This window comes from Panulirus ornatus, chromosome 32, assembly GCF_036320965.1.
Source record: "Panulirus ornatus isolate Po-2019 chromosome 32, ASM3632096v1, whole genome shotgun sequence".
In the NCBI taxonomy this organism is placed as follows: Eukaryota; Metazoa; Arthropoda; class Malacostraca; order Decapoda; family Palinuridae; genus Panulirus; species Panulirus ornatus.
In genome coordinates this window covers 17,648,720-17,664,141 of record NC_092255.1, presented here as the reverse complement: position 1 = coordinate 17,664,141, position 15,422 = coordinate 17,648,720, and the positions used below count along the sequence as shown (strand labels likewise).

At 52.3% G+C, this 15,422-nt stretch overlaps 1 protein-coding gene across 3 annotated transcripts in view; it reads left to right on the top strand.

The window, feature by feature from the left end:
- LOC139759084 (uncharacterized) overlaps positions 1-15,422 on the top strand; it is a 785,422-nt gene that overhangs the window by 406,043 nt on the left and 363,957 nt on the right. For all 3 annotated transcript variants that reach the window (XM_071681033.1, XM_071681032.1, XM_071681031.1), the window contains exon 2: positions 4,502-6,229. In XM_071681033.1, coding sequence (XP_071537134.1) covers positions 4,563-6,229 — 1,667 coding nt within the window. In that variant the 5' untranslated portion in view covers positions 4,502-4,562. The remainder of the gene's footprint in view (positions 1-4,501; positions 6,230-15,422) is intronic.

Sequence of the window (15,422 nt, the reverse complement as noted above, 5' to 3'; positions counted from 1 at the left end):
TCATCACCACCACCACCGTCACCACCACCTCCTCCACCGTCACCACCACCGTCACCACCACCTCCTCCTCCTCCTCGCTTCGGCCGGTGCGCACGGCGGCCCTGACGGGATCGGTCCCTCGTCTGTCGGTCCCGCAGACAAGGCCTCCATCCAAGTGGCGCCGGTCGTATCCGGTCATTTGATGGATTTCCGCAGCACCTCGTGATTTTCCGTGGCGCCCCCGCCATCGTACGTGAAGGTTTTTCGGGCGCCCGGGGGCCTTAGGAGGAGGAGGAGGAGGAGGTCCTGTGGGTTGGGGAGATATGTGCGTGTGCACCTGCCTCGTTTTCTGTGAAGGTTGAGTGCTTGATGAAAGAGGGAGAAAAAAGAAGTGCTTAGGGCTGACTTGTATATATTTCATCCCAAGGCCTTCGTCAGGCGAGTCTTCGAGTTGACGAGGAACGAGTCGCGTGGGTTACGTCTTGTCAGAACGTTACTTGTGTGTGTGTCTGTCTGTGTGTGTGTGTCTGTGTCTGTGTGTGTGTGTGTGTGTGTGTGTGTGTGTGTGTGTGTGTGTGTGTGTGTATGTGTGTGTGTGTATGGGTGTGTGATGAAATATGTGTATGTTTGTGGACCGAATGCCTCCTTCTGCCTCAACCCCACACGTGTGTAGGGGGGGGGGGGCTGTTGTTGAGGCAGAAAGAAAGAAAGAAAGAAAGAAAGAAAGAAAGAAGAAAACCACCTTGGGGCAAAGGATGGAGAGTTGACGGACACTCTTTTTAAAAGTCCTGAAAGAACTTAGCTTAGGTTGCACTAGCGGCACCAAAGCTGAGAGAGAGAGAGAGAGAGAGAGAGATAGAGAGAGAGAGAGAGAGAGAGAGAGAGAGAGAGAGAGAGGATGTCTCGTATGTGAACACCACCGCCATCTGTGCCGTGCCGTCTCGGACGAGTGGCTAGGCTCATGCGCCGTGCGTGTAGTAGTGATAGGTGGGCCACATCACGTTACCAAAAAACATTTTGCTAACGTGGTCTTTTCTTTCGCCCGCCCCGCACTACCTCACACCACCCTGTCTCCTGACCTGTTCCTATACGTCTGACCTCGCTTTACATCTCCCTTAAGAACATGATGATGATATATAAGCAGGGGGCAGCGATGCTGTTTCCTGTGGGACGGGGTGGCGACAGAATGGATGAAGGCAAGCAAGTATGAATATGGACATGTGTGTATATGTATATGTCTGTGTATGTGTATGTATATGTGTGTATATGTTGATATGTATATGTATATGTTGATATGTATATGTATGTATATGTGCATACGTATATGGGCGTTTATGTATATGTGTGTGTGTGAGGGGATGAGCCATTCTTCCTCTGTTTTCTGGCACTACCTTGCTGACGCGGGAAACAGCGATTGTGTAAATATATGAATATATATATATATATATATATATATATATATATATATATATATATATATATATATATATATATATATATATATATATATAATACGTTTATTGTTAGATGTAATTATCCCTGGTTGTTAATTGGTTGATAATGAAGCGTTGGTATGTTCGTGTGTCAGAGTGTGTTTATGTAGGTCAGTAGAGCGGATGCTGGTCGGGTCAGGTCAGGTCTGGAGGGGGTGCCAGGTGTGTGTGTGTGTGTGTGTGTGTGTGTGTGTGTGCATGTGGGTTCATTATAGTGTGTTGCGTCGATAAATGAGTTATCCCCAGGGGTGCGCCGCGTACATCCGTTTATTGGTTGATAATTTGCCTGTGTGGCCGAGTTTACCGTAATGGTGTTTTGTTAGTGCACAGGATTTAATGATAGATGTGATTCACTGGGGCGATATATATATATATATATATATATATATATATATATATATATATATATATATATATATATATATATATATATATATATATATATATATATAATTCCATCAGATAATGTATTTATTCAAATACACTTGCACAGTTCGTTAACCCGAACGATTTATTGGTGCAATGTAGTGTGCTTTCAATATATATATATATATATATATATATATATATATATATATATATATATATATATATATATATATATATATATGTGATCCGTTTATACGTACGTATTTTAGCGTATTTAAGTATGTTTTCCGTATTGGTATCCTGGTCATATTGTTATTGTTATTATATCATTATTTCTTTCTGTAATTATTATAATTAAGAGCATCATTAGGAAAGTCTATTTCCTTCGTAAACAACTTGATCACAGAAAACGCGTGACTGCGAGCTGACGACCGGTATGTGTTCCCGTTTTCTTCCAAGACGTTGCTCCTACTGCTCAGGTTGTTTTTATGTCTGTGTTTTGTGTGTGCGTGTGTGTTTATCACCATCATCACCACCATCATCGACTTTCTTGTCTTTTATGAGTGAAAGGTAATTTTCTTATGCGCGGAAGTGTCGTCCGCCAGACGCGTCTCTTTCTCCGTGGGGCCTGAATTACATTATGGTAACTGGGAGTCCTCATCTGTGTGTGTGTGTGTCGCCCCAGTTCTGTGATCGTACGTATGGCCTCCTCTGTGTATACAGGCGCACGTTGGTTGAATTTGTGTCCCCCAGGCTGAGCGGTCTTGGGTCAAATTTGATAGAATTCTCTTTTCAAGATTATTTATTCATTATTGGTTATTAATGAAAAAAAAGATGGGATAGTATTTTAATTATGATGATGTCGTCTAGGTGTGGTGATTAACACAGCGACAGGCAAGTGTAAAAAAAAAAAAAAAAAAAAAAACGCCCCCCCCCCCCATCCTCCCACACCTTTAAACGTATTAGTCTCTCTTAAAGGTCAAAGATCCAGAGGTGAATGTAAAAATTACTTTTAAGTTTTATCATCTGGTGGTTATTGACAACAGACTGGCATTTAAAGTATGTTGGTGTGGAGGAGTGATTAACAGACTGGCATTTAAAGTATGTTGGTGTGGAGGAGGGATTAATAGCTGGGCTTTTAAAGTATGTTGGTGAGTAGGAGTGATTAACAGATTGGCCACACATGAAATGACGCCCCCGCGTGTGCGCGAGGTAGCGTTAGGAGAAGACAACAAAGGCCACATTCGTTCACACTCAGTCTCTAGCTGTCCTGTGTAATGCACCGAAACCACAGCTCCCTTTCCACATCCAGGCCCCACAAAACTTTCCATGGTTTACTCCAGACGCTTCACATGCCCTGGTTCAATCCACTGACAGCACGTCGACCCCGGTATACCACGTCGTTCCAGTTCACTCTATTCCTTGCACGCCTTTCACCCTCCTGCATGTTCAGGCCCCCGATCGCTCAAAATCTCTTTCACTCCATCTTTCCACCTCCAATTTGGTCTCCCACTTATATGGTAGATCTTAGCTAGCAAGAAATAGCCCAACACCAGATGGCATTGTGGTCTGCCTGGTGACCTTCCGTGTGATCATTAGTGTGTGTGTGTGTGTGTGTGGTGCCTCACCAGGCCCAGGAACTGAAGTAGTGGATGTGAGGAAGCCCTCCATGAACCCCCAACTGTGGCCACAACGGCTGGTGCCCTCCACACCAGGACCTACGAGACCTTCCCGAGGTAGTGGGTGTGTCAGAAGGGCCTCTTCTCTCTCTCTCTCTCCCCCGGGAAAAAAGAAAAACCGAAGGGTCGCGTTCAATTTTACGGGTCATGTTCAATTGATTGAGTGAGAAGGGGGAGCATAATTTTTGTGAAAAGTAGATGTTAGATTGAATTGATACGTGGGAATGATAAGAGAGAGAGAGAGAGAGAGAGAGAGAGAGAGAGAGAGAGAGAGAGAGAGAGAGACAAAGGTGAAGTATGTAAGTTGAACATGGTGAGGCAAGATGTCTCAAGTTAAAATGAGCCGAAAAGATTTTTTTGTCCTTGGGGGCGCGCGGGGCGGCGCGAGGAAACACGAGGACGTGGGAGGATAGAGGGAGAGAGAAGTGAGTGGCTGGTGGATTGTTGTTGACGGGGCGAAAATGTGGCTGGCCACTAATTGGGGGGGCTGCAGCTGGGCAGGAGGAGATGGAGCCGCTAGTCTCGGGCCAGGCCAGGCCAGGCAGGGAGGGAGGAAATGTGGCGGAGGTGGCAGTCGTCCAGAACCACCTCTCTTGCCCGAACATTAAGGCCTTATTTTTTTTCTTTTCTTTCCTCATCACTTAAATTGGAAGGATGAAATTAGACGTTCGTCTTCATGTGGTATCAGAATCCCGGACGTTATTTTAAACGAGAGTTGAGTCTTGTATGATCATTAGGGTGTGTTAATGATCGCGTGTGTGGTAGTTTAAGTATAATTATATGACAGGTGAAGATTCTTATTGATGTATTTTTATTGTAATTATAAGACAGGTGAAGATTCTTATTGACGTATTTTTAGTGTAATTATAAGACAGGTGGAGATTCTTATTGACGTACTTTTTAGTGTAATTATAAGACAGGTGAAGATTCTTATTGACGTAATTTTTGTTCTAAATTCTTCTTTCCTCGTTTGTCCTGCAGGTGTTGGGGGCGTAGTGGGGGTGGATGATGATGGGCGGCCGGTGAACTAGCTCGGAGCCGGATGACGACCATGGCGGACCCCCGAAGGATCTCCCGCGTGGGGCTCCTGGACACACCAGGCAGCGTAGGACCCCAGTCCTTAGACGCTGCCCTGCTCCTTCGGAGCCTCCCGCCGACCTCGGTGCCCAAACGGAACTCCGGCGGGTTCGACAACGTCGGGTTTGACTTGGAGTCGCTCGGGGAGGCGAAGCCGGGGAGTCGGCGCCCCCTGGTTAGCGTCCACGTCAGGACGCTGCCGCCCGAGGAGCAGGTGCTGTCGTCCCTCGGCAGGCAACCCAAGTCCCTGCCCCCGACGCCTATCCTCAACACCCACGGCGCCCGTCGCTCCAGCCTCCCCCAGCAGGAGGAAAAGAGGAGCCCCTGGAGGCAGCTCGTAGAGAACGGGAGAGTCGTCCAGGCACACGAGGACGCCAGAGACCAGGGCTCCGACCTCTCCAGCGACGAGGGGAGGATTGTTATCAACCAAAAGTGGAATGACGGTGAAGGGGACGACAGTGGAGTGGACGGGCGAAGTTCCCTCGAAGTGGGGGAAGCGGAGAGGCGGAGGAGCAGCAGCTGCGGCAGCTGCGAGACCGTGAGTGTGAAGATTGACAGAGTGGGACCTAGTGCCTCGCCCTGCGGCACCCCACAGAAAACGAGCTCCGCGCAGAAAACGGTGTCCGGGTGGGATGTGTGCGAGTCTGCGGTTAGTGCGGGCGACAGTGTGCGAGAAACCATGGTGGAGGCGGGAGGAGCCACGCGGCCCTCTGCTGCCAACAGTGTCCCCGTGGCGTCCCCGTCCAGGATGCCAGTGAGTGCCCGTGTGTCTAGAGTGCCCCTGGTGAGCGGTGTCACCACCAGCAGCAGTGTGTCCAGTGTTGTGTTGTGCGGAACGCCCACCACCACGGCGGCCCCCACCGTCAGTGCACTAACCAAAGTGTCCAGTGTCAGGATTGTGCCCACGCCCACGCCTACGCCCACTCCCAGTGTCAGCAGTCACGACACGCCCAGCCACCAGGCCATCAGACCCAGCAACCCGGCGCCTCCCAGGCCAGCGCCGCGGCCCTCCCGACCCAGCCCTCTCAGGCACAGCGGTCAGGGGGAGGTGGTCCAGCAGCTGCCGCCGCAGGTGGAGGCAGAACCTCAGCCTCCGCCCCAGCGGCCGCCGCAGCCGGAGCTTCCACCGCAGCCCCAGCTGCAACATCACCAGCAGCAGGTGCAGGGGCATGAGCTGCAGCTGCAGCAGCAACACCAACAGCAGCAGCAGCAGCAAGAGGCGCGGCGCGGGGAGAGAGAACGCCGTCGAGAGCGTCGTAGGGAGAGGCGAGAGCGTCGCGCCCACCGGTCCGGAGTGGCCCTAGGCCCGCCCGGACAGACCGACCTGGGAGACAGCAATCCGCCGCCCCCCATCGCCCATGACGCCCACCTGCCTGATCTGCTACACTCCCATGTGCCTCCCCCGTACTCCACGCTGCCGGGAGGGGCGCGTCCCATTGGGGGACTATTGGGGCCGCCGCCCCCGGGGCCAGCAGGTCCACCCCCACCGCCACCAATGCCCTTACACGTGCCCCCACCACCTCCGCCAGGGCCGCCACCGCCCCCGGGGTTCCCTGCCCCCGCCCCGGTGCCAGGATCTCCCCTCAGGTTACCACCCCACGACAACCCATGGCCATTCTTCGGCTCAAGAAGGTAAGTCACCTGCAGTATACACCGTTGGTAAAGACCATTCTCAAGTGTTCCCTGAAGACGCCCTTGTCATTCCCCACCATGTAGCGTGCACTTTTGTTTGTCATACTGTATGGAGCGAATCTTAAGAGGACCATAACACCGTATGTTGTGGCAGGGAGGGAGGCGGGAGTATGTAACTTGTGGTCCAGTGGTGGTGTGGTGTGGTGGCCCAAGACCCTGCGGCTAGACTTAACAAGACACGGCGCCGTCCACCGCTAGCCCCACTCCTCTCCTTCACTCTCCTCCAGACTCCTCCTCCTCCTCTTCCACTTTCGCGCACGATCCGCATGTTTGTATGCTGCACGGGTCACTTACCGGGGACGCGACCAGCGTAGGCCATGTGCAACAAGTGTGTATAGCACACGCGCTGGGTCGAACGCTTACTTGGCTGTGTCTCGGAAGAGTACGTAACATGCTGGGGAGGTCATGTATTTTGCGTTATGTCCGCTGAGACGGCACGGCCAACTCAGGCCCTAGTCAAGGCCATAACGACGACGAGTCTGGCCTTCGTCCTCACTACCTCTCTGACGACGACGAGCCTTGGCTCCATCCTCACTCGCCTGAGCCATGTACCCAATTATATACTGTGTACAAACACGATCCTAAAGGGGTCAGGGATCATGCAGTCACAACCAGTATTTAAATCGACCACATTTACACCACTCCAGAACTCGCATGCAAATTTGAAAGGCCATTTTAGATTCTGGAACAAACGGCACAGATGTGGACGTGTGCAGCCTCATGACGATCCTCCCTCCCTCCCTTTGGACAGGGAGGTTAAGCAGCGTGTAGTTGGTTGGCGTGTACCATGTAGGAGCTGTCTGTCGCCTTGTGTATGTGGGGAAACCAGCGTGGCGAAGTAGGATGAGCCTAGGGGACTGCATGGATGTGTCCCAGTGATGGTGGGGTATTGCGTGTCTCTCCTGCCCGCCCTCCCTCCTTCCACCCACCACACGTGCAGCACGCACTCTCGTCTGTGTTCAGCCTTACGCCCTCCCGCCCGCCCACTGTCTTGTACATCCACATCATCTCCTCCTCACCTGTACCCACAACCATTAATTCCTATCCGTCATCATCCACCAATACTTTTTTCCATGTATGTGTATCCCCATGACGACCACTTGGGCAAGCGCGTACAGATGCTGTGTCCGCATAGCTGCTCTGACCTTACTACGCACGCCCATGCCTGCTTGAACCCCGGGCGACGTCCTGCTGATGAAGCCACAGCCGTAAGGCAGGCAAGCCGCCAGCCGATCCTCTAGGCTTAGGGTGGAAGGACCTACCCCACGGGGAAACAGCCGCTCGCGGGGGACGGACGTTCCTGCGTAATGTATTGATGAGGTGTTCCCGGTCCCCAGGGCACACACACACACACACACACACACACACACACACACCAGCTCGGATGGCAACCGTTCCCACGAAGTTCCTTCCCCCTTCCCCCCAACCGTGGCCTCTTAAAATACTCACCTGTTCTCCTTTAGTTCGCGTTTCCCATATTAGTTATGCCATCACCAGCATCCCTTGTTGTTCCCAACGGATGGCACTTGTAGGGTCTCCCGTGGGCTAGTACTGAAGGGCGGGGCTATTTTATTTGAGGCGGGAGGTGTTTCAGTGCCCCGGGTGCGACGGCACGGTTCCTGAGCACGACGGCACGTACGGTCCTCGGGCCGTGCGACTCGTGAGCGCGATGGTGCGATCCGTTAGCGCGACGGTGCGATTCGTCAGCGCGACGGTACGGCTCTTGGGTACACGGAGGATCAAAGGATCGTACGTTCCGTATTCGCTGGGACGCACGTACCCGTCCCGCATAATGTGGTGGTGGTGAATAGGGGGGTTGGGCCTGTGTATTTACCCTTATGTAGATGATGGAGGGGTGGATCACTGACCCGGCTCTCCTGTGGATACCCGCTGGGGACCTGAGGATAACGGGGCTGTGCAAACTCTCCTGTTATGAACTTTAGAAAATGCAGGCCAGCGCTGTGGTCCTCCTCAACAGCAGATGAAATGTTTGCGTGGTAAAGCCCCGTGTTGTGTCTCTCTTGGGGCTCCAGGGCGCCTGAAAACAGCTCGTCCTCAGGGTTTGTCGCTAGTGGGGAAAACATACACCTGAAGGGGATGTCTTAACGTAGGTGGATCAGGTATGTTTTGTTTGCCGACGTTAACATATACCTGACGGTGGTTTGGGAGGTCTTCTACCCCCCACAGCTCGGGGTCTGGGACTTTACCTTACGTATACCTTACGATGGTTTAGGAGGTCTTCGTCCCCGACAGTTGGGTCTGGAACCTTACCTTACGTATACTTACGATAATTTAGAAGGCCTTCTACACCCCACAGTTCGGGGTCTGGGACCTTACCTTACCTTACGTATTCCTTACGATGGTTTGGGAGGTCTTCTACTTCCACATATCTTTGTGAAACCAAGCTGTTATCTTGCCTCCACCTGCTCAGCCAGGCAGCTGGAGGCCGCGGGAAGTAGGCCTAAGTAAACCATCTCACTGTAATCCTAATCTGATACGTTATCAGTGTTTGTCTGATAATCTCTAAAAGCCCAATTATCCCACACACACACACACAGAGAAATACCGACTCGCCTCAAAGGAAGTAACAGGAAGAAGCAGATTCGACCTTTTGAGATCCAAAGCTCGTAAACTGTGCGGCTTGTGGTGTGTGTACTAGGGAAGTGACCGCCTGTGCCTCCTGCTGGTGCGACGAGAACACGTCCTCTGAGCGGGTCGTGTGAAAGGCGTCGCTGAGGGTGATCCCGACGAAACACAGTGACACGTTTCATGGACAAGCAGGAGATCCCTTACTTTTGATTAAGTCCTCGTTATCACCTTTTCATGACCCCTTTCAGATTCTCGTATTTGCAGAGGTCATGAACGATAATGATTACGTCCAGAAGTAAAGATTCCCAGAGCTTGTAGGTCCTGCAGAAGGGGAAGGGGAGGGCTGGGCTGCCGAAAACGTTCTGCAACGAGCCTCCGCCACTGGTAGTCCACGTCGCAGTCCAAATCCACCTTCGTTGAACTTGTTTCCCGTCAGCAGCAACCCCGTACGCCGGACGTGTATCGGATTCGTCTTTCACCGAGGGATCGTATCGTTTACCTACGAGGCTTGTCATGTCGCGATATCGGGAGCTTTGCCGTCGGTCGGAGGACCCCTTCCCTTGTTGGCTGGCGTCCGACGCAAGTCTACGTCAGTGTCTTTTGGGTTGTGTGAAGACCAGTAGCCTCCTTCGGTGTGGAAGTCGTTATTCTTATGTTATGTGCTGACGACGGTACAGTAATTTCCCCCCATAGTGTTGGAAGGTGTCGTTAGATTCCTGTCGTGTTGTTGCTGTTACAGTAATTCCGTCCTGTCGTCTCTGGCACCGACCTCACTGACTATCGGACCCACCCTCCCCAAAATAGACCTCCACGACCATACAGACCTTGAAATCCCCTCGACCATTGACCCGGAGGAGACCCTCCTGACCCTGACCCCCCCCCCCTCTCCCCTCCCTCTCCCCCCCAAGGCCATCGACCTAGAGACCCCCCCCCCCCCCAACCTCCCTTCACAACGAACCCAATCACCATTGGCCTTGAGACCCCCCCCCCTACTACCGTAATCCCTGACAGTCCCCACGACCAATTGACCCTGGTGACGTCCCCTAGTTACCATCGACCCTTAGAACTCCTCCAACCTTGACCGGCGTCGTCCCGAAGACCCCTCATGATTAACGTTAAGTCATTGTACCCCCACGACCACAGTCCCCAGGTTCACTCCGCCACCTAGTACCACCACCTTCCCCTCCGCCATACACCACCACCACCTTCCCCTCCGCCATACACCACCACCACCTTCCCCTCCGCCATACACCACCACCACCTTCCCCTCCGCCATACACCACAACCACCTTCCTCTCCGCCATACACCACCACCACCTTCCCCTCCGCCATACACCACCACCACCTTCCCCTCCGCCATACACCACAACCACCTTCCCTTGTACCGTACACCACAACCGCCTTCCCCTCCGCCATACACCACCACCACCTTCCCCTCCACCATACACCACAACCACCTTCCTCTCCGCCATACACCACCACCACCTTCCCCTCCGCCAAACACCGCAACAGCAGTTCCCTCTTCAACTACCACCGTCCACGAGCCCTAAGCCACTAGCAATGAATTCAGACACAGGTGCATTCCAACAGCGACAGACCACGAGGTCCTGACCAGGTTGCAATTGGTAGTGGAGGAGAACAGAAACCTCGGGGAGGAGTGTGTGGTCGGCGGAGGAGAGGGACGTACACCTTTTGCAGAAAAGGGAGAATGAATAAAAGCCAGCATAGTTTAGGAAACGGAGTCGTGAATCTGATGCTATATATATATATATATATATATATATATATATATATATATATATATATATATATATATATATATCAGTTCTCTGTGCTGAAACATACATGTGGTACTGCCTTGGAATACTCTTCTTAACCCTCCGCGCCACGACAATTTGGGCCCCCACACCACGACAGTCGTCGTGAGCACCGCCGACCCACCCAGCCCCCCATCTTCCCTCCCTGCCCTTCCCACACCGTCCCCAAAAGCCCACTCTCACGAACAGGGTCACTCAGGGTGTAGACGAGGGCGGGCAGTGGTGGAGGTTAATGGTGGAGATTGGTGGTGGCTGGCAGGCTGGGGCTGGGCTGTGGCTGAGTCTGTTCCGCACCGCTGACCGCCTCCAAGCAACGTTGCACGGGGCAACTCGCATTACGGCCTCGTCAAAAGCACTGTGGCTCTGTGTGTGTGTGTGTGTGTATGTGTGTATGTGGACCAGTACGAGGCCTCTTTTTTTTCTTTGTTGTTCTCTCTGATCTCTCACAGTCGCTGACTCCGTTCTCGATAACTGTCGTGGAGGAGAAGTGATGAGTGGTCGTTTGTCGGTGCTCGGTGGTAGCACAGGGACGGCCAAGGGATTTGATGTGACGCAACTGTAGAGAGAGAGAGAGAGAGAGAGAGAGAGAGAGAGAGAGAGAGAGAGAGAGAGACTCGCTCTTCGAGGCACTTTTTACTGGTCGTGTCAGTGGATGCTTGTCTTCCTTGTTGTAGAGGTGATGACGAAATCGCGAGGGAAGGAGGGAGGAAGGAGGAGGAGGAGAGCGGCAGCCAACTCTTCCCTCACCCAGCTCCCAGATTGCCGCGAATTCACCCTAAAGATCATAAAGATTGTTGGGCAGGTCGGCCGTTAAGTCCTGCGAGATGCAATGGGATTGTGTCAGATCCTGACCGGGTGGTGGGGGGTGGTACTGGTTGTGTGGCGCTGCCTGCCTCAAACACCTTTCACCAGCGCTGGCTGGCCATGGGCAGGAGAGGGCGGCTGGTTGGCTCAGTTTTCTCGTCACATCTGGCGCGTAACGCTCGCTCTGGAAGACGGTTTCGTCTCCTCAGCCACAAGACTTTTGGGAAGGGAGGGGGAGCTCTTTCTTGGAGCTGCTAGGAAAGAGGGAAGGGGTTAGGTTCGTTCTCTTGTGCTGCAACGCGAGACGGGGCTCGTAATTCTCTGACCTACGAGGGTGGAAAAGGGGAAGTTGTATCTTTGAGCTGCAAGGCAAGAGAGAAGGGGGGCCATTTTCCTTTGGCTGGGTGACAAAGAATCCTCTCATTCATCTATTTCCATTCATCGTACCGAATGGTTTTTTTTTTTCTTCAACCCTTAGGATTAGACAAAGACCTGGAGGATGATGAGGAGGATGGGTTAGTCTTAAACTGAAGAGACTGATCCAGAAAGGGGGCGACTCTGATAAACTGTCCTCGTAATGTATAAATTCCCTCCCCTCCCAAAGTATCGAGGGAGGAAGATCCTGGTAACGAGGTGATACTACCAGCTCGTAAGACCTTTCCCCCGTTGCTTATGGCCTCCTCTCCTGATCTTTACGGCGGGGCGTGTCCAGGCCCGTGTCGAATGCACCCCATCGCCGGCTCGTGGACTCCACCACTGCCTCCGGTGTGACGGCTCAAATGTATTGATAAACATCTGCTGGATTTGACCCAGCATCGACGAGGCGGTGGTACAACGTTTCCTCAGCCTATGGAGTGTGTGTGTGTGTGTGTTTTGTATACAGAACTCGAGGGAACGAGGGTAGGGCTCACGTGATGATCGCAAGGTGGGGGTGAGGTGGTTGCGCCTTTGACCGTAGGACCTTACGATTGCAAAGGCCTACGACTTCGTCGTCCCCAAGGGCCGTACTTTCATGGTCGAAAGGGGTGAGAGAGGGTGGGAAGTCACAGACCCGTAACGCGTGCGGTAACACACTGCCTTCATTATCCACCCCCTTCCTCCCTTGCATTACTCAAGCATTTCGTGTTTGCTCCTCCATCTGGGAGATAAAAAGTCATGTTCACTCCCAGGAAACTGCATGGTGCAGTGCGGGGACGACCGTAAAAAATTACAAACGTTATCAATGGACGAAACGTTTCTGTGGAGTTTCTCATTACGTTCGTGCGCGTAGGGTGTACTTTGAGAGGATTGTGTATGTAAATGCTTCGTCTCCACCTGTTCCCCTGGCGTGTGCCCCTCACCCCACACGTATCATTTGATGCCATTTTTTTTCTCTCTCTCTCTGTACTAGGACAAATATACACCTGGGTAGAAGAACTGTGATGGCTAGGAACAGTTTTTTTTATTTTTCTGAAAGCATGTGGGTCTCTTTGAAAGAACCAGTGAGGTTGATGTTAGACTTACATGTCTCAGGGAGTGAGGTAATACTGTGGCCTGAACAGCAAGTGTGTTGAACTACAGTCATCAGCTAAGCTTCCCTTCCCCCTCTCCCTCTCAGTTTCCATGTGGGATCTCTGTATCTGTGGCTTAGGGTCATTGTGATGTGGGAGGGGTTTGTGAATGTATGGGGTAGGTGTTTGTGAAGGTGTGGGGTAGGGGTTTGTGAAGGTGTGGGGTAGGTGTTTGTGAAGGTGTGGGGTAGGGGTTTGTGAAGGTGTGGGGTAGGTGTTTGTGAAGGTGTGGGGTAGGGGTTTGTGAAGGTGTGGGGTAGGTGTTTGTGAAGGTGTGGGGTAGGTGTTTGTGAAGGTGTGGGGTAGGTGTTTGTGAAGGTGTGGGGTAGGTGTTTGTGAAGATGTGGGGTAGGGGGTTTGTGAAAGTGTGGGGTAGGTGTTTGTGAAGGTGTGGGGTAGGTGTTTGTGAAGGTGTGGGGTAGGTGTTTGTGAAGGTGTGGGGTAGAGGTTGATGAACGTATGGGTTAGGGGTTTGTGAAGGTATGGGTTAGGGACTTGTGAATGTATGGGGTATAGGGTTTTGTGAACGCATAGGGTAGGAGTTTGTGAACGTATGGAGTAGGGTTTTGTGAACGTGTAGGGTGGGATGGGTTTGTGAACGTACGGAGTAGGGGTGTTTCGAACGTGTATGTGTGCTGTACACACCCACACCTTCATACTACAGTTTATTTCACACATCCGACACTAGAAAGTATGTTTTCTTTCCTTTTTTTTTTAAACACATTTCCCAACACGTCTCTTGCTCAATGTCTTGTTTGTGGCCTCTCTCTCTCTTCTCTCTCTCTCTCTCTCTCTCTCTCTCTCTCTCTCTCTCTCTCTCTCTCTCTCTCTCTCTCTCTCTCTCTCTCTCTCTCTCTCTCTCTCTCTCTCTCATCCAGCGAAGACCTCTTCCCCCCCGTCGACTTCTTCACCGTCATGATCGCGTCACCTGAGCTGAACTCTTTCCTTCTCTTCCCAAGTTGACGGAGTCATGGCCTCCAACCTTTTACCTATATAACTCGGCTTTGTTCTCAATCCTGGCGCGCCCCCCCGCGCTCTCCTGCCCTCCGGGTGGACCTTCCCAATTAGTTAGTTCTCTTGTGTATCTTGAAATACGGTCGACCATTCTTGAGAAGCATAGGCTTAGTGCTGGCCTTAACGTGGGGTGTGTGCGATTACCTGTGTGTGTGTGTGTGTGTGATACGGGGAGAGAGAGAGAGATTTACACTCACTCGTGTTACCTGTCTAGAAACGTATATATATATATATATATATATATATATATATATATATATATATATATATATATATATGTGTGTGTGTGTGTGTGTGTGTCTTTGCACGTATATGTGTATAAAAACACCTACACACACCCCAGCGTCTGTGTGTGTGTGTGTTTATGTGTCGGGAGGGGGAGGGTGTTGCCAGTGTTGCTGAGTCAGTCGGCAGCGTTGCCACGTGTGGTTTCTTCCTTCATGTTTTCTCCTCCGTCGGGTGTACAGTTTCACTTCTGGTCACCTTGTGCAGTGGGCGGCGCGCGCCCTCCACTCCTGTTGGTGCTGGGGCGGCGGGCGCCCTCCACTCCTGCTGGTGCTGGGGCGGCGCGCGTCCTCCACTCCTGCTGGTGCCTGGGGCGGCGCACGCCCTCCACTCCCGCTGGTGCTAGGGCGGCGCACGCCCTCCACTCCCGCTAGTGCTGATGCTGGGGCGGCGGGCGCCCTCTACTCCCGCTGGTGCTGGGGCGGCGGGCGCCCTCCACTCCTGCTGATGCTGGGGCGGCAGGCGCCCTCCACTCCCGCTGGTGCTGGGGCGGCAGGCGCCCTCCACTCCCGCTGGTGCTGGGGCGGCGGGCGCCCTCTACTCCCGCTGGTGCTGGGGCGGCGGGCGCCCGCCACTCCTCTCTGGTTCCTCGTTTAGATATATATATTCATTTGTTGTGGCTATTTTTACCTCGCTGATCTTGCCCTTCGAACTTTGGCCATTTACAGTTTTTTTTATCTTCTCAGTCGCCAGTCTTGTTCCTTCACTGCTCCGTTCGTTTCTCTCTCTCTCTCTCTCTCTCTCTCTCTCTCTCTCTCTCTCTCTATATATATATATATATATATATATATATATATATATATATATGTATTAGCTGCAGTGTACACTTCGTCACAAATGGATTTTTTTGGGGGGGTGGACCTTCACTGACATGTGGCGTTGGAGGAGGAGAGCCCACGGTGCCTCGAGTGAGTCAATAAGGTACAGTTCCCAGTCCGCCTCGGCCTCCAAGAGTCCCTTAGCGTGTGTGCCTCCCTCCCTCCCTCCTGCCCGCCCGCGGCCGCCTCGCCGACCTGCTCTGCCCTGCCCGGCCCTGCCTGGAATCCACCAGCATTATCCTCTCTCTCTCTCTCT